This window comes from Podarcis bocagei (genome assembly GCF_964188305.1).
Source record: "Podarcis bocagei genome assembly, chromosome: 8".
In the NCBI taxonomy this organism is placed as follows: domain Eukaryota; kingdom Metazoa; phylum Chordata; class Lepidosauria; order Squamata; family Lacertidae; genus Podarcis; species Podarcis bocagei.
In genome coordinates this window covers 41,434,224-41,451,225 of record NC_138133.1, presented here as the reverse complement: position 1 = coordinate 41,451,225, position 17,002 = coordinate 41,434,224, and the positions used below count along the sequence as shown (strand labels likewise).

The 17,002-nt window shown below is 42.4% G+C and overlaps 1 protein-coding gene and 1 long non-coding RNA gene across 8 annotated transcripts in view; one reads left to right on the top strand and one right to left on the bottom strand.

Moving 5' to 3' along the window:
- LDLRAD4 (low density lipoprotein receptor class A domain containing 4) overlaps nt 1-13,982 on the top strand; it is a 263,177-nt gene extending 249,195 nt beyond the window's left edge. For all 4 annotated transcript variants that reach the window (XM_081205664.1, XM_081205661.1, XM_081205663.1 and 1 more), the window contains 3 exons: nt 921-1,075; nt 10,778-10,831; nt 12,349-13,982. In XM_081205664.1, the coding sequence (XP_081061790.1) occupies nt 971-1,075; nt 10,778-10,831; nt 12,349-12,891 (702 nt within the window). In that variant the 5' untranslated portion in view covers nt 921-970 and the 3' untranslated portion in view covers nt 12,892-13,982. The remainder of the gene's footprint in view (nt 1-920; nt 1,076-10,777; nt 10,832-12,348) is intronic.
- LOC308593354 overlaps nt 1,077-17,002 on the bottom strand; it is a 34,558-nt gene continuing 18,632 nt past the window's right edge. Inside the window, exons 5-7 of one of the 4 annotated variants that reach the window (XR_014010903.1) lie at nt 10,117-10,368; nt 6,652-6,716; nt 1,077-1,336 (exon numbers count right to left, since the gene is read on the bottom strand). This is a non-coding gene — a long non-coding RNA (uncharacterized lncRNA). Of the gene's footprint in view, nt 1,337-3,838; nt 6,717-10,116; nt 10,369-17,002 lie in introns of those variants that run through there. The other 3 variants (XR_014010904.1, XR_014010906.1, XR_014010905.1) reach the window with 3 other exon arrangements.

Genomic DNA, 17,002 nt, shown 5'->3' with positions numbered 1-17,002 from the left:
TTCCCGCTGCTTGCGGAGAGATCCGCGAAGCCTGCAGGCGCTGGGATCAGCGCGGGCAGGCTTCGGGATGCCTGCAACTCTCCCCAAGCAGCGGGAACGTTCCCGCTGCTTGCGGAGAGATCCGCGAAGCCTGCAGGCGCTGGGATCAGCGCGTGCAGGCTTCGGGATGCCGGCAACTCTCCCCAAGCAGCGGGAACGTTCCCGCTGCTTGCGGAGAGATCCGCGAAGCCTGCAGGCGCTGGGATCAGCGCGGGCAGGCTTCGGGATGCCTGCAACTCTCCCCAAGCAGCGGGAACGTTCCCGCTGCTTGCGGAGAGATCCGCGAAGCCTGCAGGAGCTGGGATCAGCGCGCGCAGGCTTCGGGATGCCGGCAACTCTCCCCAAGCAGCGGGAACGTTCCCGCTGCTTGCGGAGAGATCCGCGAAGCCTGCAGGCGCTGGGATCAGCGCGCACAGGCTTCGGGATGCCGGCAACTCTCCCCAAGCAGCGGGAGCATTCCCGCTGCTTGGGGAGAGGTCCGCGAAGCCTGGAGAGCGAGAGGGGTCGGTGCGCACCTACCGCTCTCGCTCTCCAGGCTTCAGCGAAAGCCTGCATTCGCCCCATAAGACGCACCCACATTTCCCCTTCATTTTTGGAGGGGGAAAAGTGCGTCTTATAGGGCGAAAAATACGGTAGCCTTTCCAGTTTGCAGATTTTGTTATTCTGAAATTTGTTTTCCAAAGAGGAAAAACAAAGCTATTTCAACCCTGAAATAGTGTGTTGGGATCAGTTTTTTTGCTGCAGTAAAAACTTTATTGAGCAATATACATGCATCAACAAATAGATTATTTTGGGTATCAGCTTGCAGTTTCACCCTCCTCTTTTTTTAACACTCCTTATCTACCCTAGAGTGACACTTTTTCCTCTTTCTTTCTTCACAGCTGAACTAGAGTTTGTTCAGATCATCATTATAATCGTGGTTATAACTGTTATGATAGTGGTGATCATCTGCTTGTTGAACCATTATAAAGTGTCAACACGGTCATTCATCAGTCGGCAGAGCCAAAGCAGGAGGCAAGAAGAATCTTTACAACCGGTGAGTTGAAACTTCCATGCTACCCATATTGGTTTAATATATGTTTTGTGGCAGACCTTTTATTTATTTGCCATATTAATATGCTGCTCAATAATGACATTCTCTGGGCAGCCTCCAGTATTGCTAAACTATTGGAAACCAAGCAAACCCATCTAGGAAGAACCTTCACATAATAGGATCCCAGCAACAAAAGTCTTTCTCTCTTGTAGCCACCAGTCACACCTCACTTGGCTGGGCCACCTGGAGTTTACAGGCAAACAACTGGTCACCAGGAAAAAGACAAAAAAAAAAAGAGGGGGGGGGAAATTGTGTTCAGATATTTCTTAACTGCCTTGCATGAGAACATTCCAGGGCAATATACAAAAGTGTGAGAACCATTTATACATCAAATACATATATGTGAAGAAACATTGATAGTAGGATAAAAGTCTAAAGAATAACATTTATGACCATCTAACATTCCTGGGCAAATAGGAATGTAATAGTCTTAATCTGGCATTAAAAATGTTGGCATCAGACATGTCTCCTTTGAGAAAGCATTTCACAGTTGGGGCACCACCACAAAAAGTGTCCTCTGCTTTGTAACTACATAACGTTCCTCTGTTAAAGAAGGTTACTTGGAGAAGGACCTCAACAGAAGATCTTAAGACATGGGCAAGCTGGAATGGGAACAGTTACTTCCTCAGATATCTGGATCCCAAAGTATAAGAACCAGCACCTTAAATTGTGCTCTAGAGAATATGCTAGTCTTTGTAATACAGTCATACCTCTTGTTACGTTTGCTTCAGGTTAAATCTTTTCAGGTTGCGTCCCGCGGCGACCCAGAAGTACCGGAAAGGGTTACTTCCAGGTTTTGCCGCTTGCACAGATGCTCAAAATGACGTCACGTGCATGCGCAGAAGTGACGGATCGCGACCTGCGCACGCACAAACATGAGTTGCATTCTGCTCATGTTGCAAACAGGGCTCCAGAACAGATCCCGTTTGCAACCAGAGGTACCACTGTACTTTCAGAAGATATGAGTGCTGTGGTTGTAACCGTAAGAATTCTGATGGCCAAATTCTACACTAACCGAAACTTCCGGGTGGTTGACTGGGGTGATTCCACATATAACACATATTAATCCAACCAAGAGTTACTAGAGCATGAATCACCCTGGCATGGCCGACCTATCCAGGCCACCAAATCATGGGAAGCTGGTAAAAGGGCCTCTGTATCCTATCTCTAATAAATTCTGTGCTTACTGATTTACTACAGAAAAGTTAGCAGAGTTTTAAAATGCTTCTGCATATGTATCTAAAGGCTGTGCTTGGCTTTGTTTCATTCAAGAAGTGTGAAGGCCCGCCTTTTTGTATCACATTTTTGTAGCTCATCCATCTCCACTGCCATCGAGGGTCATTCATTGGGATTTTCCTTATATCCTCAAAAGGTAGATTAGGGAGAAAAAGAATTTACGGCCACTTACGGAGCTCCATGACTAACTAGGGATTTGGATCTGAGTCTTTCTGATCCAGCACTAGCCATGACTCTTCAAATGGTTGAGGCCATTCGCAGAGGAAGGTATGACTGGTGCTCCCCCATTGTTAATATTTCCAAGTACTTTTTTGTTTTTAATCTTAGTCATGTTTAGCAATCCTGGGGCACTTATCCATAATCTTACTAAACTAAGGCTATTTTTTAAAGGATGCTCAGGTTTTTGGAGGTCTGTCTTTCTGCATGCCAAACTGGCAGCCTTGCCTCATGGCAAATGAGTTGTATGACCTGTTCTCTACAAATAAGGGAACCTCTGCCAGCTGAATGAAAGAAGTTGTTGACTCAAGTCTGGCCAGCGTGAATTGGGCTTCAGAACAGCAATGCAAATTCCATGGCCACTACACTATGTATGTATGTATGTTTGGGGGGCGGGGAGAGAAACCTTCAATTTCTTCTTGGGTGGTGGTTTTCTACCCCTGGCATTATTGCTATGCAAAAAAACACATGCAACTGTAATAAATGCAACTTTTCTTAATCAACAAGGTCATATGAGGGCTAAAGAACTGACGAGAATACACCTACAGGAAAAGAAAGTATGAATGAGTGTGTAATGTTAAGTACCCGTAATCATGCCTAGAAGTCCTGGTTAGACTGGGCTATCCAGATGTGCACTTATTGGCATGATAGTGCACATGTATGTTCCACACCCTTAATGTGTTTCCAGGAAGCGCCAGTGTTATTGTAGCAAATATATTGCTGCATGAAGTGTGCAGCTGTTCTCTGTAGTAGACATTTGGGTTGTAGTACAGTGGTACCTCAGGTTAAGTACTTAATTCGTTCCGGAGGTGTGTTCTTAACCTGAAACTGTTCTTAACCTGAAGCACCACTTTAGCTAATGGGGCCTCCTGCTGCTGCCGTGCCGCCGGAGCACGATTTCTGTTCTCATCCTGAAGCAAAGTTCTTAACCCAAGGTAATATTTCTGGGTTAGCGGAGTCTGCAACCTGAAGCGTATGTAACCTGAGGTACCACTGTAATCAGGTTGGGTTGAAACTACAAGAAAGAAGATTCCACCTAAACATTAGGAAGAACTTCCTGACAGTAAGAGCTGTTCGACAGTGGAATTTGCTGCCAAGGAGTGTGGTGGAGTCTCTTTCTTTGGAGGTCTTTAAGCAGAGGCTTGACAACCATATGTCAGGAGTGCTCTGATGGTGTTTCCTGCTTGGCAGGGGGTTGGACTCGATGGCCCTTGTGGTCTATTCCAACTCTATGATTCTATGATTCTATAATCAGGTGTGATCTGGGCTCTCAGTCTGGCATTTCTTTCACTGGTTGTATTCAGAGTCTAAAAGGGAGTTTTAACTGTGGCCATCCTTAGTAACTGAGAGGTATCAAGTATCCAACGAATTAGATATTATCTGCGCCTCTGCTTAGATCTTGAACAACCACCGTGAACCGGAAGCCTCCAGTGACGAGGCCTTTATGTTGTCTGATTAAGATGATGGAATTGGAAAAAGCAGTTGCAGAGATGTATCGTAAAATCGTGTTTAAAAACAACAGCAAAAAACAAACAACCCTTTAAAATTCTATTAAATTGTCAATCTTTTTATTTTATTTAAAGAATTTTGAAGGCCTTATTTCTTTTTAATTGGTGATAATGACTGGGTAGTTGATTGTGGGGAAAGTAATTATGTGTGTGCATATCCTGATTCCGGATTTAGAATGTTTGCTGACTAATAATGCCTGAAAGCTGCTGCAGCTTCCCTTAACAGAAGAAGCCTTAGAGTCTTGGGTGAGGGGGAGCAAGATTTAAAAATATGACATATATGAAAGAAAACAGTCATTTTTTTCTTGGAAGAGTTGAGTGAATTTAGCAAAAGTCTTTCTGGTTAGCTCTAGTGTAGTTGTACGGTTAGGGCTAGGCAGCCTTTTCTTTCCCTCTTCCCCCTACCTCCAAATTCTGAATATTCCCTTTCTGATTCTACGTTTAATATTCCTTAGAAAAATGCAAGATTTGTTCTTTTTTTCTTCTGCTACTTTGAACTGCTCCACCAGTTCTGCCTCTAGTAACTGCAGCTCTTCCTTGTACAATTTCAAGATGCCCCACTGTCTAGGGGTGGCAGAGAGAAACATGCCCCTTGAGCAGTTTTGAACAGAATCACTATATGAACATGGAAACCATGCCTCCTATGAAGTCAGACTATTCATCCATCTAGCTTAGCATTGTCTACTTTTGCTGGCAGCAGCTCTTAGGCGGAGGTTTTCCCCCAAGCTCTGATACGTGGGATCTTCTGCATGCTCTATACAGTGAACTAATGCCTACTGCTAAAACAAAATAGGTGAAATGGTATAACTGGGTCAGTACCTTTTCTTGCTTATATATTTATCTCCTTGGCAAAAAACTAACCCAGAGATAAATTCATTTTGTTTGAATCCTGTCCTTTGTATCTTCAGGTGCTGTTTCTAGCCTTGCTGCCTGACTGTTTTTTTTAGGAAGGAAGTCTTTGCACATTCAGCCATATGTGCAAAGGCTTCCTGCTTGCAGAAGTTTCTGTTGCTGTGGCCATTAGAACCCTGTCTGCTGATCTTAGTACCTGAGAGATAGCTCCCATACCCTCTCAAGCTCAATGGGGGGGTGCCCCTGGAAAGGGCATGCTCTGTGGTGGCCCCAAAGTTGTAGAATTCCCTCCTTGCAGAGATTTGCCTGACACCGTCATTATACAGCTTTCAGCAAATGCTGAAGACTCACCTCTTTACTTTGGCTTTTCACACTTGAGATGTATATTTTTGAGGGCTCAGCTTTTTCTGTGATTATATGTTGTTTTGCACTGTTTTTAATATTGTGTTTTAACTGTAACCTGCCCTGAGACTTCAAGGGGGGGGGGGATAATGATGATGATGATGGGATTGCCCAACAGGCAAGAAGAAACATGCATCTTTTGTTCCACGCTGCATACTCTTGCTGTAAGCCATTGTATAGTGACATATATTGTGTCATTTAAGAGAACTAGCAGGTGTCTTGCTGTTTGTGTATTGCCAAAATACATTCTTTCCATAATATTCTTCTCCCCCCAAATGGTTTCATAAAAATGTTTCCTAGGTTTTTACAGAACTAGAACTTCACAATAATTGTGCAGTAACATTTGCCTTTGGAAGTTTCCTTGACTGCTGGGAGCAGGACAGGAAGGGCGTTCTCTGAAGCTCCAGTGACATGGGGGGGGGGGGCTCTAAATCCAAAGGGAGTTGGAAAAGTATTATTCTTTGCTACTGCTGCTACAACTTCAGCCACAAGCCTAGTTGCTGGTGGCAAGTCAGCATCTCTTCCTAACAGGGAAAGCTTTTGTAAACTGGAAGACCCTGTGCATGGCTTAGTATCTTTTCAAGGATTTGTTTCTGAAGCTGAATTATTGTATCTAATCAAGCAATCAAATTGGTCAGTTGCATACATACAGTAATCTATAAAATGGAAATAAAAAATCTAAATGCACCTGCTTAAAGTTGCTGGGGACAACATGCATGGGGTGGGGGGGAGTTCTGTCAGGATTTAAAGTGTGCCATGATACAGGCTAAGTGTTCCTTTATGGATGTAGCACAGTCCGGAAAGCCTGATTTGTCATGGTAACCCTGGGCAGTTTCATAGACGTTTCTGATCATCTTTCTTACTTACTTTATGCTGTATAGCAAATATTTGTCCTGTGTCTGCTCAGTAAAAAGAAGTGAGGAAGATTTGAGTATGCAAAAAGTTGTAAAACTTAGTGGTCCTAAATTAGTTGTTTTTCTGCTTATTTTGAACTGTCAGGACATTTCCCCACTGGTTGGCACCCCCCCCCCAAAAAAAAAAGTGTGTTTCTTGCATTAGTTACTATTTTATTTGTTGGTTTGCTTTTTTTAAAGGCTATTTTCTCTCTCTTTGAATTTGTCATGTGTGGCTTTTAATGGAATCCTGCATGTACTTGCCTTTCTCTTTCTAGTGTAGTATGCACTGTGGCATTGCTTATGCTCTAGAAGAAGTGTTTGGAGTCATTAAGAAATATATTGGTCTGCCCTGTTCTCTTTTCTCTGTCCCAAAGGACAGCTAGGCTATAACCAGGTAAAAAGTGCAGACCTTGTGTGCAGGGACCATGTTCAGCATCGTCCTTAGATCAGACATATCTGGCCTCTTGCTGCCACCTAGAGAAAAAATGAAAAAATGACACAGAAAACCCCATTACTTGCGAATGCAGTGGGAAAGTTATTGTTATACGCATCCTTTTGCTTATTGTATTTCTAATGTAATTATAGCAATGCAGCATTATCACACTTTTTATTCAGCCAGAGGAACACGTGTGTTGCGTTATCTTTTGAGAGACGTGACAACTTTTGCATCTTAGTCTTCATGGCTTCTGCTTGCTTTGCCTGATCTTGAGCTCGGGGGTGTGGGTGTGTGGCTGAATATCTACTTTGACCTTACTCCTGACACCAAAGGCATGACATGCGTAGAATATAAAGCTATGTAAATATCTCCCTTTTGAGCAAGGTGATAGACTAATTTCACACTTGGCACTTTTGAGCTTCTGTCCTGCCATCGGTATATGTCTGTGCATTACAGAAATGAGGTTTTAAATGTGCTTCGTTTCCCCCCCAAATGGAATCTCTTTTTGAAATAGAGTTAAAAGTTAATAATTGAAGGAGACCAAGATCCAAGTGTGTAAAAAGCACCTCTGATAAATCACCTTTCAGTAGCTCAGTCAGTAGAACATGAGATGAAAGAATGAAAATCTCTTCCTTTTTTTATTATGTAATAGGGAAGTGGTGTTTGGAAGCACAGTCGGTCTCTAAGTGGTACACCTTGACTTTCTGCTGTTGTTCCTCTTACAAGTTCCTTTAACTAGCAGTCATAAGCTCTGTAAAATCGTGTCGCTTCCAATCCCAAAAGCATGACTCAGTGCACAGGCCCTTGATACAAATTGCATATGTTAATTTATATTTATAGATGCAAATTTAGGTCAGCTTCCAGAGGAGAATTTGCCTTGTAAAGCAATGCAATTTAAAAAAAGTTTTTTTATCAAAAAAAATAAAGGCTAAGAAGAGAGGGAGATTCAGGGCCAGGTGCAAAAGACCTTGGATTCAAGCCCCCTGGGTCACACCCTAACAGTGTCCTCCCCCAAAATGTTTTGCTCATAAAATTGTCAGTTTGGAAAACTCCCAATGGCCTAGTTGAGACATAAGTATCCCAGCCCAACAAATGATGCTTTATGAGCCTGGGAACTCGCACACCACCCCCTGCTTCACCACAGAGTTCCTTGTTTCTTCAACCAGTTTCCCTTGACATTCAAATAGATAAATTATGGATTACAGTGCAATCGCAGCCTGGATAGCTTGTAGGTTAGATCATGGTGCTGATAACACCAGGGTTGCAGGTTTGATCCCTGGATGGGACAGCTGGATTTTCCTGCCTTGCAGGGAGTTGGACTAGATGACCCTCAGGGTCTCTTCCAACTATAGGATTCTATGAGTCTATGAATCACATACTTATCTTTTTGGAAGCAAGCCCCATTGAATCAACAAGGTTTATTCCTAGGTACATGGGTGCAGGATTGTATCCTTAAAAACTAAGATAGCTTCACTGGAGCCAGTAAGGGAATGTGAGCTTGCAGGCTCCTGGGCCAGTAAACCATGGTTTATGTAATTCATTGCATCTGTATGAGGCCAATACGTATTAAGAATTACAGGTTTTGAGACAGTTGATTTGAATTACTGTTGTGTCTTGCAAGAGTACAGTTACAGTATTTGCAACTAATTTGGGGCCTTGCCGTGACATTCCTTTTCCGGTCTGAGCATCTTAGAGCTGGACCGCCTCTTTTGTGAGCAGCACCTGCTTCTCTTCGGCCCTTTGGAAGGCGCCTGGTTGTTTTAGCCTTTAGGCTTACTTCTGAATTTTCCTTAATTTCATTAGCAGAGGATGCTTTATGGGTACAGTTCTTCAAGCAGAAATCTCTGGCCAGAGACTAGGACTAAAGGGAAAAGGGAATAAAAGATGTAGAGAGAAGTGGTAGGAAACTGCAGCAGCAGCAGCAATCACAATCACAGCAGGCACTGCAAATGCAACAGAGACCTGAAGAAATTATGATGGACCCCATTTTAAGGTAGTTTTGCAAATATGAACTAAGGTGTCTCTTTCCCACTTGCCACCCACCCTCTGCTCAGGTCACCTGCTCTTTTTCTTAATATACTACTGCAATTGCACATCACAACTCTTTCTCTCGGGGAAAGAGAATATGCACAGAAATCACTTCCCAGCTGCTGTGATGTTGGGGTTTGGGGGGGAAATTATCCCATGGAAATTAAGAGTAGTTTGGATTTTCGCATTGTGGAATGTTCTGCCACCCTAGAGGGTGATCAAATTTTGCGTGTTTATTCTACTTGTATTTAGTAAATAAAGCTAATTTTGAAGCTGCGATTGTATTTGCAATTGGCATCCATGCATTGAACTGAAGAAACTGAAAAGTTTCCATGGGAAATCTACCCCACTTCGCCACCCAGCTGATAGGGTCTTCCCATCCAGGAAATGGGAGGCACTAGGAATGCCGTGAGCCTGCTTTCCTCTGCTAAGAAATTAAGAAAGCTGAGGAGTCCTTGAGCTTCTTTTCTGGGCCTTCTACATTGGGGAAATGCATTGGAATGCTATGCGTGCTGTATGTGTCTTTCATTTCTCAGGAGTATGGATAGGCAAGATTCCTCTCAGGCTTTGGGGGTTTTTTTTTGGGTGGGGAAAAATTGGTTTCTTGCCATGGAGGCCAAGCAAGTACCTATTTAAACGTTGATTTCTATGGTGAAGTGGGTGAGGGATTCACATAAGACTGTTCAAATACTAAGGAGAAATCCTAAACTGTGTTGACTTGGTCTATTCATGCCATCTTTAGCATCAAAGCAGTGTGTTAAAAAACCACCCACAGCATTCTTAAGGACAGATGGACCACAGCCTGTTTGGTGCAGTTAGCATTGTACTTTGCTCCCACTGGTGAGCGCAAAGAGCTGGATCCAGATCGAGGACAAAGAGACAGTCCTGGCAAAATTCTATTTCTGAGCAGATTTAAATGAGCTTGTTTTCATGATAACAAACCATTACCTCACTTCAATAATGGGTTTATTTACAGAAAGAGTACATTTCACCTTGGGATAATTAACTTCGTTAGGAGTGTCAATATTGGAACCTTAGCTAGCAACAGTGAAGTTTGTAGCCTAGCAGTGACCTTTATGTGCTCCCTCCTTCCTGCCCAGTTAGGGTTCTTGGCCCTAGGGGCCCTAGCCATGTAAATGCAAAATGAAGATTCTGACGTGGGATAACCCTAAATGAACATTTTCATATTCATAGCTTTGACGGAAACAAATCTGAAGATGGAAGCTCTTTCTCTTTCTCTCTAGTTGGCTTAAAGTTTGTGCCTCAGTTTTCCTGATGGGATGATCAGTAAAAATAATAATAATGGAATATTATAACAGAAGGAATGATCCACAGAAATATTGGAGTCAGGCATAAAGAAGGCGCAGAGATTAGAGAGAATCTACAAATATAGTGCTATAAAATATTTACCGTAGTTTATTTTCATTGATGCAGTTGAGTTTCCACGGAAACTGGATCAAAAAGCCCCATTGCATGTCAACTAGCATATTTGAGTGCGATTTTCATGCACTTTGTTGTCAGATGAAACCTGCAACTACTGGTTTTACAAGCCATCTTCTACTTCTTTTAGATGGTTTTTAGTTTTTATGTATGGTACTTTTAGAAACTGGTAAGACAAAATAAGTATCTTCTAAATGTTCCCTTTGGCAAGTGGCAGGCTTGCTGAAAAAGAGAGAATACTTTTATTCAGAGTGTGTATTCACTGGACTGTGTTACAAGACCAGTTTAATTAAACTGGAGGTGTAAACTGACATAGACTGGAATGTTGTGCACTTACTGGGAAGTAAGTTCTGTGGAATTAAGTTGGACTTGCTTCGGAGCAAATGCACACAGGGTCAGGCTCTTAAGCTACGTTTACTAGTACGCCAGGCCCATTGGCTTAATTAGAACTGAATCACTGTATCTGCCGTTGGAGGAAATAAATATATCCTAATTCTTTGAGTATGTAAATGTTAGAGCAAAACATGAATGATGTGAAGTTGACTAGGATGTTGAGCATTAATATCATAAAAGTATAATAAGAAACCTTGTTCAGAAGCTAAGTGTTCTCTTGTTTTCTCTCTTGTGCTAGGAGGGGTGTTTGTGGCCTTCTGACAGCTCATCTTCACGTCGGGGAGCTTCTGAGGTAAGCTCTCATTCACACTTCAGATCTTCCAGAAACTATGTTTTTGTTAATAGCACATATTTCCCCCTTGTGCTGTGACTGCAGTTTTGCAGTCAATTTCTGTCAGTTCAACTTAACTTCAAGTCTTAAGCATATGTGGTGCTGGGGTGCAAAGATCCGCCCCCCAAGGTTGCCCAGTCCCAGGTGCGCAGGAGGGCAGAGCCGCCCGGCCGGCTGCCTCAGTGTCTCACTAGCTCAGTCGCCCCCAAACTCACAGCGCAGAGCCGCCCGCAGCAGAAGAGCCTACCGCGGCACTCCAACGGACAGACGGGCTCTTCCCTGGACTCTTGGTCTGGCACCCCTGAGAGCCCAGTGCCCGGGCACCCCACACCCCTAGCGCCTATGCTTCAGGTGTGTAGATTTCCGCAGTGTTTCCCTAAAATAAGTGGGATCTTTGAGAGAGGAAGTGGTTTGTACAGTGGTACCTCAGTCTACGAACAGCCTTGTTCACAAACTATTTGGAATACGAACACTTCAAAACTGGAAGGTGTTCTGGTTAACAAACTTTTTTTGGAATCCAAACGTACACTGTTTGGGGGTGCACTTCCATTTTGAGTGCCACACTTCCGTTGTCCGGCAGCAGAGAAGGGGTTTGTCATGGTGTTTCCCGCAGCCGCGAGGGAGGGAAACTGCATTCCCGCCAGGCAGCTGGTTTGCAAGTGCACAGCTCCCCCCCCCCATGCTGCTGCGGGAGGCGTGCACTCTAGGGAGCATTTCCCACAGAGGGGGGAATCTGTGTGGATCCCAGTTCAGCTACTGATTGATAGATTGTGTGACTGCGGAAATGGATAAAAGCCCCCCATCCAAACAATGACTATCATCAGTGCAGGTAAGAAATTTTTTTAGTTTTCATTTTTATCATCCACAATACTGTTTTATTTTACAGTACAGTACATTGATTATTGCTTTCATTTTATGAATCAATGGTCTTGTTAGATAGTAAAATTCATGTTAAATTGCTGATTTAGGGGTTGTTTTTAAAAGATGAATGCATTTTGCATTACTTTCTATGGGAAAGCGCGCCTTGGTTGAAGAATGGACTTCCAGAACGGATTCAGTTCGTAAACCAAGGTACCACTGTAGTTGCTTGTGTAGAGCTCCTTGGGCCATGGGTGCTCCTCAGGGGTTGTACACTGGCTTAGGGTTCAAGGAATCGAATCAAAGACCCAGTAGAGAATATAATTTTGGATCAGAAGTTTCCTAGGTTTTGGAATTCATTCAATTTGTCTGATTGCTTAAATTGAATTTGTTTGCAGAAGTCTTGTCCTATGACTGAAACTCCTTTCCTTGGCCCAGATGCTTGGGTTATATAAGACATCTTGGAGAATGTCACCCAGGAAAATAACCCTTTATGATGCTGTTTCCACATTATTCTACCCCACACCTGTTATGTGTCTCTGTATTGAGTATGTCTAATACATGTGTGAACTAGGTTTTAACTTTATTGATTAGTTGATGCCTCCTCCTTCACACTGCAGATCATGTATGCCCCACGGTCCAGAGACAGGTTTACTGCTCCATCCTTTATGCAGAGGGAACATTTCAGCCGCTTCCAGCCAACCTACCCATACATGCAGCACGAGATTGACCTCCCTCCTACTATCTCCCTCTCCGATGGTGAAGAGCCGCCCCCATACCAAGGGCCATGCACTCTGCAGCTTCGGGACCCAGAACAACAGATGGAACTCAACAGAGAATCTGTGAGGGCACCACCCAACAGAACTATATTTGACAGCGACTTGATAGACATTTCAATGTACAGTGGGGGCCCGTGCCCACCAAGCAGCAATTCGGGCATAAGTGCAACCAATTATAGCAGTAATGGAAGGATGGAAGGACCACCCCCGACTTACAGTGAGGTCATGGGGCATTACCCAGGCTCCTCTTTTTTCCATCACCAGCAAAGCAACGCCCCTCCTTCGTCACATAGGGGGAGCAGACTTCAGTTTCAACAGAACAATTCGGAGAGCACAATAGTCCCAATTAAAGGCAAAGACAGGAAACCAGGAAACCTTGTCTAGTTTCCTTTTCCATATGCACTTGAAGAGAGATGGAAGAATCAAGCAGGAGCATGATAGAGGTTTCTATGCCCCTGTGCACAATATTGTTTTAAGTTTCATGTGATGCGGTTTCGTAAAACCAAACGTGCAAAGCTGTTGTTTCTGATTCCTTTCAGGGGAATTGCATGAAAAGTGGTTTGAAACAACTACAGCCTTCCATTCAGTTTGGCCATGAGCAGTGTTCTACTTTTCTTTTTGGGGGTGGGTGGGGGAATATATTATTATTATTTTAAATAAACTATTTGAATTTATTTAATTATAAGAGGTAACTTAGCACAGAAATATGGCTTACACAGCCAGTTTTATATTGAGTGAATGGCTAAAAGAAGAGGACAAGAAAGGGTTACTAGTTAAATGGGGGCAAAATTGGCCAGTTTGCTATCCTTACCCCGCCCTCCCAGAAGTGTGAATTTTTTATCTGACTCAGCATTTCTGTTTTGTGTGCCAAGGTATAAAGTTAGGGAAAAACCTAGATGAATACGAGGAGTTAATTTGTGTTGTGATACAAGTGTATTAAATTTGCACTATATGAGAACTGTTTTACATGAAGTTCTTCTATATGTTGTCTTTTCACCTGTGGAATAATGATTAGCCCCTAGGAACCCTCTTCAGAAATTTGTCTAGGCTTCTGTTGATTAATCATTGAAAGGGGACTTTGATTTAATCAGATCTTTTACCATTTTCCATAAATAAATAAACAGCAAAAGACATCTTAACATGTTACCTTTTGCAATAATGTTTGCATTCAAACGGGACAGTGGCAAGTTGTCTTAGAAATTTATGAGTGGAAGAAAGCAAATGTGAAATTACAGACGTTTCCTTTAGGTGGTTTTTGCTATAAGCCATTTGTTTAACTAGAAGCAGATAAAAATGCCAGATGCATTTACCTTTTTGTGTGTGATTATTACTAAATCTTATTGCTTGTCCCCCTCTCTTAAAAAAAAAAATAATGCAGTGTCCTTGTTACTTAAAGCTTCTGCAGATTTTTATCTTCACTGGAGCCCATAATCAGTTGCATAGCCTGACATCCTACAATAAATGGTTTAAACATACATTATGAGTTTTTGCTGTTAAATTGCACTTTTGTTGTGCTTTTCCTATTATCTTTTGTGTGCTAGATCAGACCTCTGTAAGCCCTTTCCCTAGTAGCTTCCATTTCTTCTGCTAGTTTGACAATGCTAAAGTGGTCGTTTGAAGAGCTTGCACCATTAGAATGCTATGGGGAATTGTTTGGGAATCTGAGTTAATCAGTTTTGTAATTGGTTAATCATGTCTTCATGCACTGATCTGAACTGGTTTATGTCGAGTGTGCAAACAGTTGTGTAAACTTGTTTTTAGGATCATGCTGTGTCATGTTTTTGAAAATCACTTTAGAACTGTACCATATATATTTTTTTTTAAAAAAAATGCAGCCTAAGGAATCCCAGTGAATTTGTATTTCATTCTGTGATTGATTACCTGTGTTGCAAATGAAATTGGAAGGTATTCCAAAGGGGACTGGTTGTGAAAACAAAGCACACACAAAGCACAAACAGATACTTCAAATGCAGTTAACAAATGAACTTTAAAAGAAAGCGTCTTAAGTTTTGATATTCCTGAGAGAGTTATAGCTGCATGGCAAAGATTTCCCTTGGAAGTCTCCCTTTTCTATAGTCGTTAAGGGCACCATTTTGCAAACTCGGAACAGTTGACAGGTGCACCAACTATTGTAATGACCTGCACTGTAGCCCTTGCTCAGCTTGATGAAGTTTGGATTTCTGTTGAACTTCACAAACTAAAGGAATTTAAGATTGAAACCTGATTGCCGAACGGAGTCTCTGATCTATGCAGAGTTTTTATGCCAAATCAGCATGTGTGGTGTATCTGTGCTTTAGATGTTTTCTCTGTAAATATGCTTTCATTAATCTAAGGTGGCTTGTGGACTTGATGACTAGCTTGAGGGACAGTCTAGATAATAATCTAAAACCACAGAACCTTTTTGTGAGCTGACCAGAGCCCACTTCCTCATTGTCCTAAAGTAGCCATGATTTAAAAGCTCTTTTTCTCATCTAAGTAAGCGGGGCTGACTTGCATACCTCTGTCTGTCACGTGTTAACTAAATATCTCGTGATAGCTTAGTTGTGTGAACAGCCACTACAAGTCGGCTATCTTGGAGTTCTTGCTTTTTGTGAATGCTGTTCCTTTCAAGGGAGATAAGCTTATAAGGTGATTTAGTAGTATCCATTTAATAATATCCATTGGACTCTGTTCAGTGAGACTAAATGACCAGCTGTTCTTCAGCTCCTGCCTAATGTGATTTCCAAGTGAGACGTTTCTGAACTTAATATTACAGAATTAAATGGTTAGAGATGGGGCATACCTTTATATTATAATTTGGATTTAAAGTTTACACATGTGTTAAATTAGTTTGCATCTGTAGAAAGCTTCTCCTGTTGTATTATCTGATAATTTATTCAAACCTCTAAGGTCTTTGCATTTCAGCAGTCGTTAATTGGAACTCAGCTGACAAACTGGTACTTATTGGAACAACCGATGGGCAAGTAGGTGTTGGCATTAGATCACCTGGACTCCAAATTTCCTCTCTGCTTTGCCAAGAATGTATTCCATAAAAGGTAATGCTGTTGGATTTGGTCTAGTGTTAAGTTTAAGCACTGATCTGCAGAGGGTTAGGATTATTTCTAGGTGGCTGCCACAAGTTCCTGAGCTCACCCGATTTCCTGTGTTTATTCAAAGGTTTTATTATTTCAGAAAGCTCTACATCGTTCATGCATTTGGCGTGAGGGCTTAAAGATATATGCATATTCATGAGCAGATGCTTACCCATGAGATGGCCCATCGTTATGTGTCTATGCAGTATCAAGGCTGAAACATCTTTCTCCTTTATACTTACATAATCTCCAGCTTAAATATATGAGAACACATTAATGTCGTCCTGAGCTGGGACAATCTCTATTTGGCTGGCTGTTGGGTTCTTTCTTTCTTTTTCCTTTGCTGCATCTGTGAGTATTGAGACGTTTCTCCTTTGTTGCTGTCCTTTTTCGCACCTGCAAGGGCATTCCTGACATAATTTGATCCCAGGTTCATTAATGAGAACAAAGTTTGTTTAGCATCTTGGATGAGAATTGCTAGTGAGCTTAGAAGTGCGTAAATTCTAATGTGCTGCTTTGTGCATCCTTTGTACTTGCTTCAGGACAAGACTTAATGTGGCATGGATTCTTTTTTTGGGGGGGGCAGATATTCTTGAATGAGGTGGGAAGGGATGTCAAGGGGTGGATTGCTATGTTTAAAATGCAAGATAATTTCTTAAATCAAAACAATTCCTGACTTGGTGCAGGATGAGTTTTAAAAATCAGTTCTAAGCTGAAAATCTCATCAACTCTACATCTGAAACCAAGTACTCTTCCAAGCAGGCCCATGTAGTTTGCGGGGCAGGGGGGAGCCAGGTACATTTGCCCCAGGCCTCGGATTGCTAAACTGGGGGGGGGGGAGGCTCGCCAGTGGCCTGCTGGACCTACACTGTTTGAATTTATAACTTTATTCCAACAAGACTCCCACCCCCGGCCTCAGACAAGCACGACAGAGGCCTGCTCCCAAATATTGCACCCAAGTCTTGGCAAATAATAGCAAAAGCTGGTCAAGATTATTTTGATACCTGAGGTGGTCCCTCTCCTTAGCATTAAAAGCACAGAGACAGTTTGTTGCCCTTTCAGTTTACCCAAAATCAGCTGTTTGAAGTGGCTGTCTCTGTGTCGGCGTAGGGCTGGTCCTGCCCAAAGGCTAGCAATATGAAACATGCAAAGTGTGTATAGACCACAAAATCAAGGCCCCAAACCTTTTCATGTTTAGCATCATTCAAAAGGGAGCATCTTCTCTTTATAGAGAAGATGCTCAAACCAACCTATGACAGAAGGGATGTGTGGAAACTGGCTGCTCCATTTTTTTGTAGACTATATGCAAGAGGGGATTAAAACCCAACTTTGAGGATTATCCCTTGTCATTTTTCTGTTACAGTGTGTGGCAGTCCCCCAAACGTCAGATGTTATGCAGGAGAATAATGAAAAAAATAGTTTCC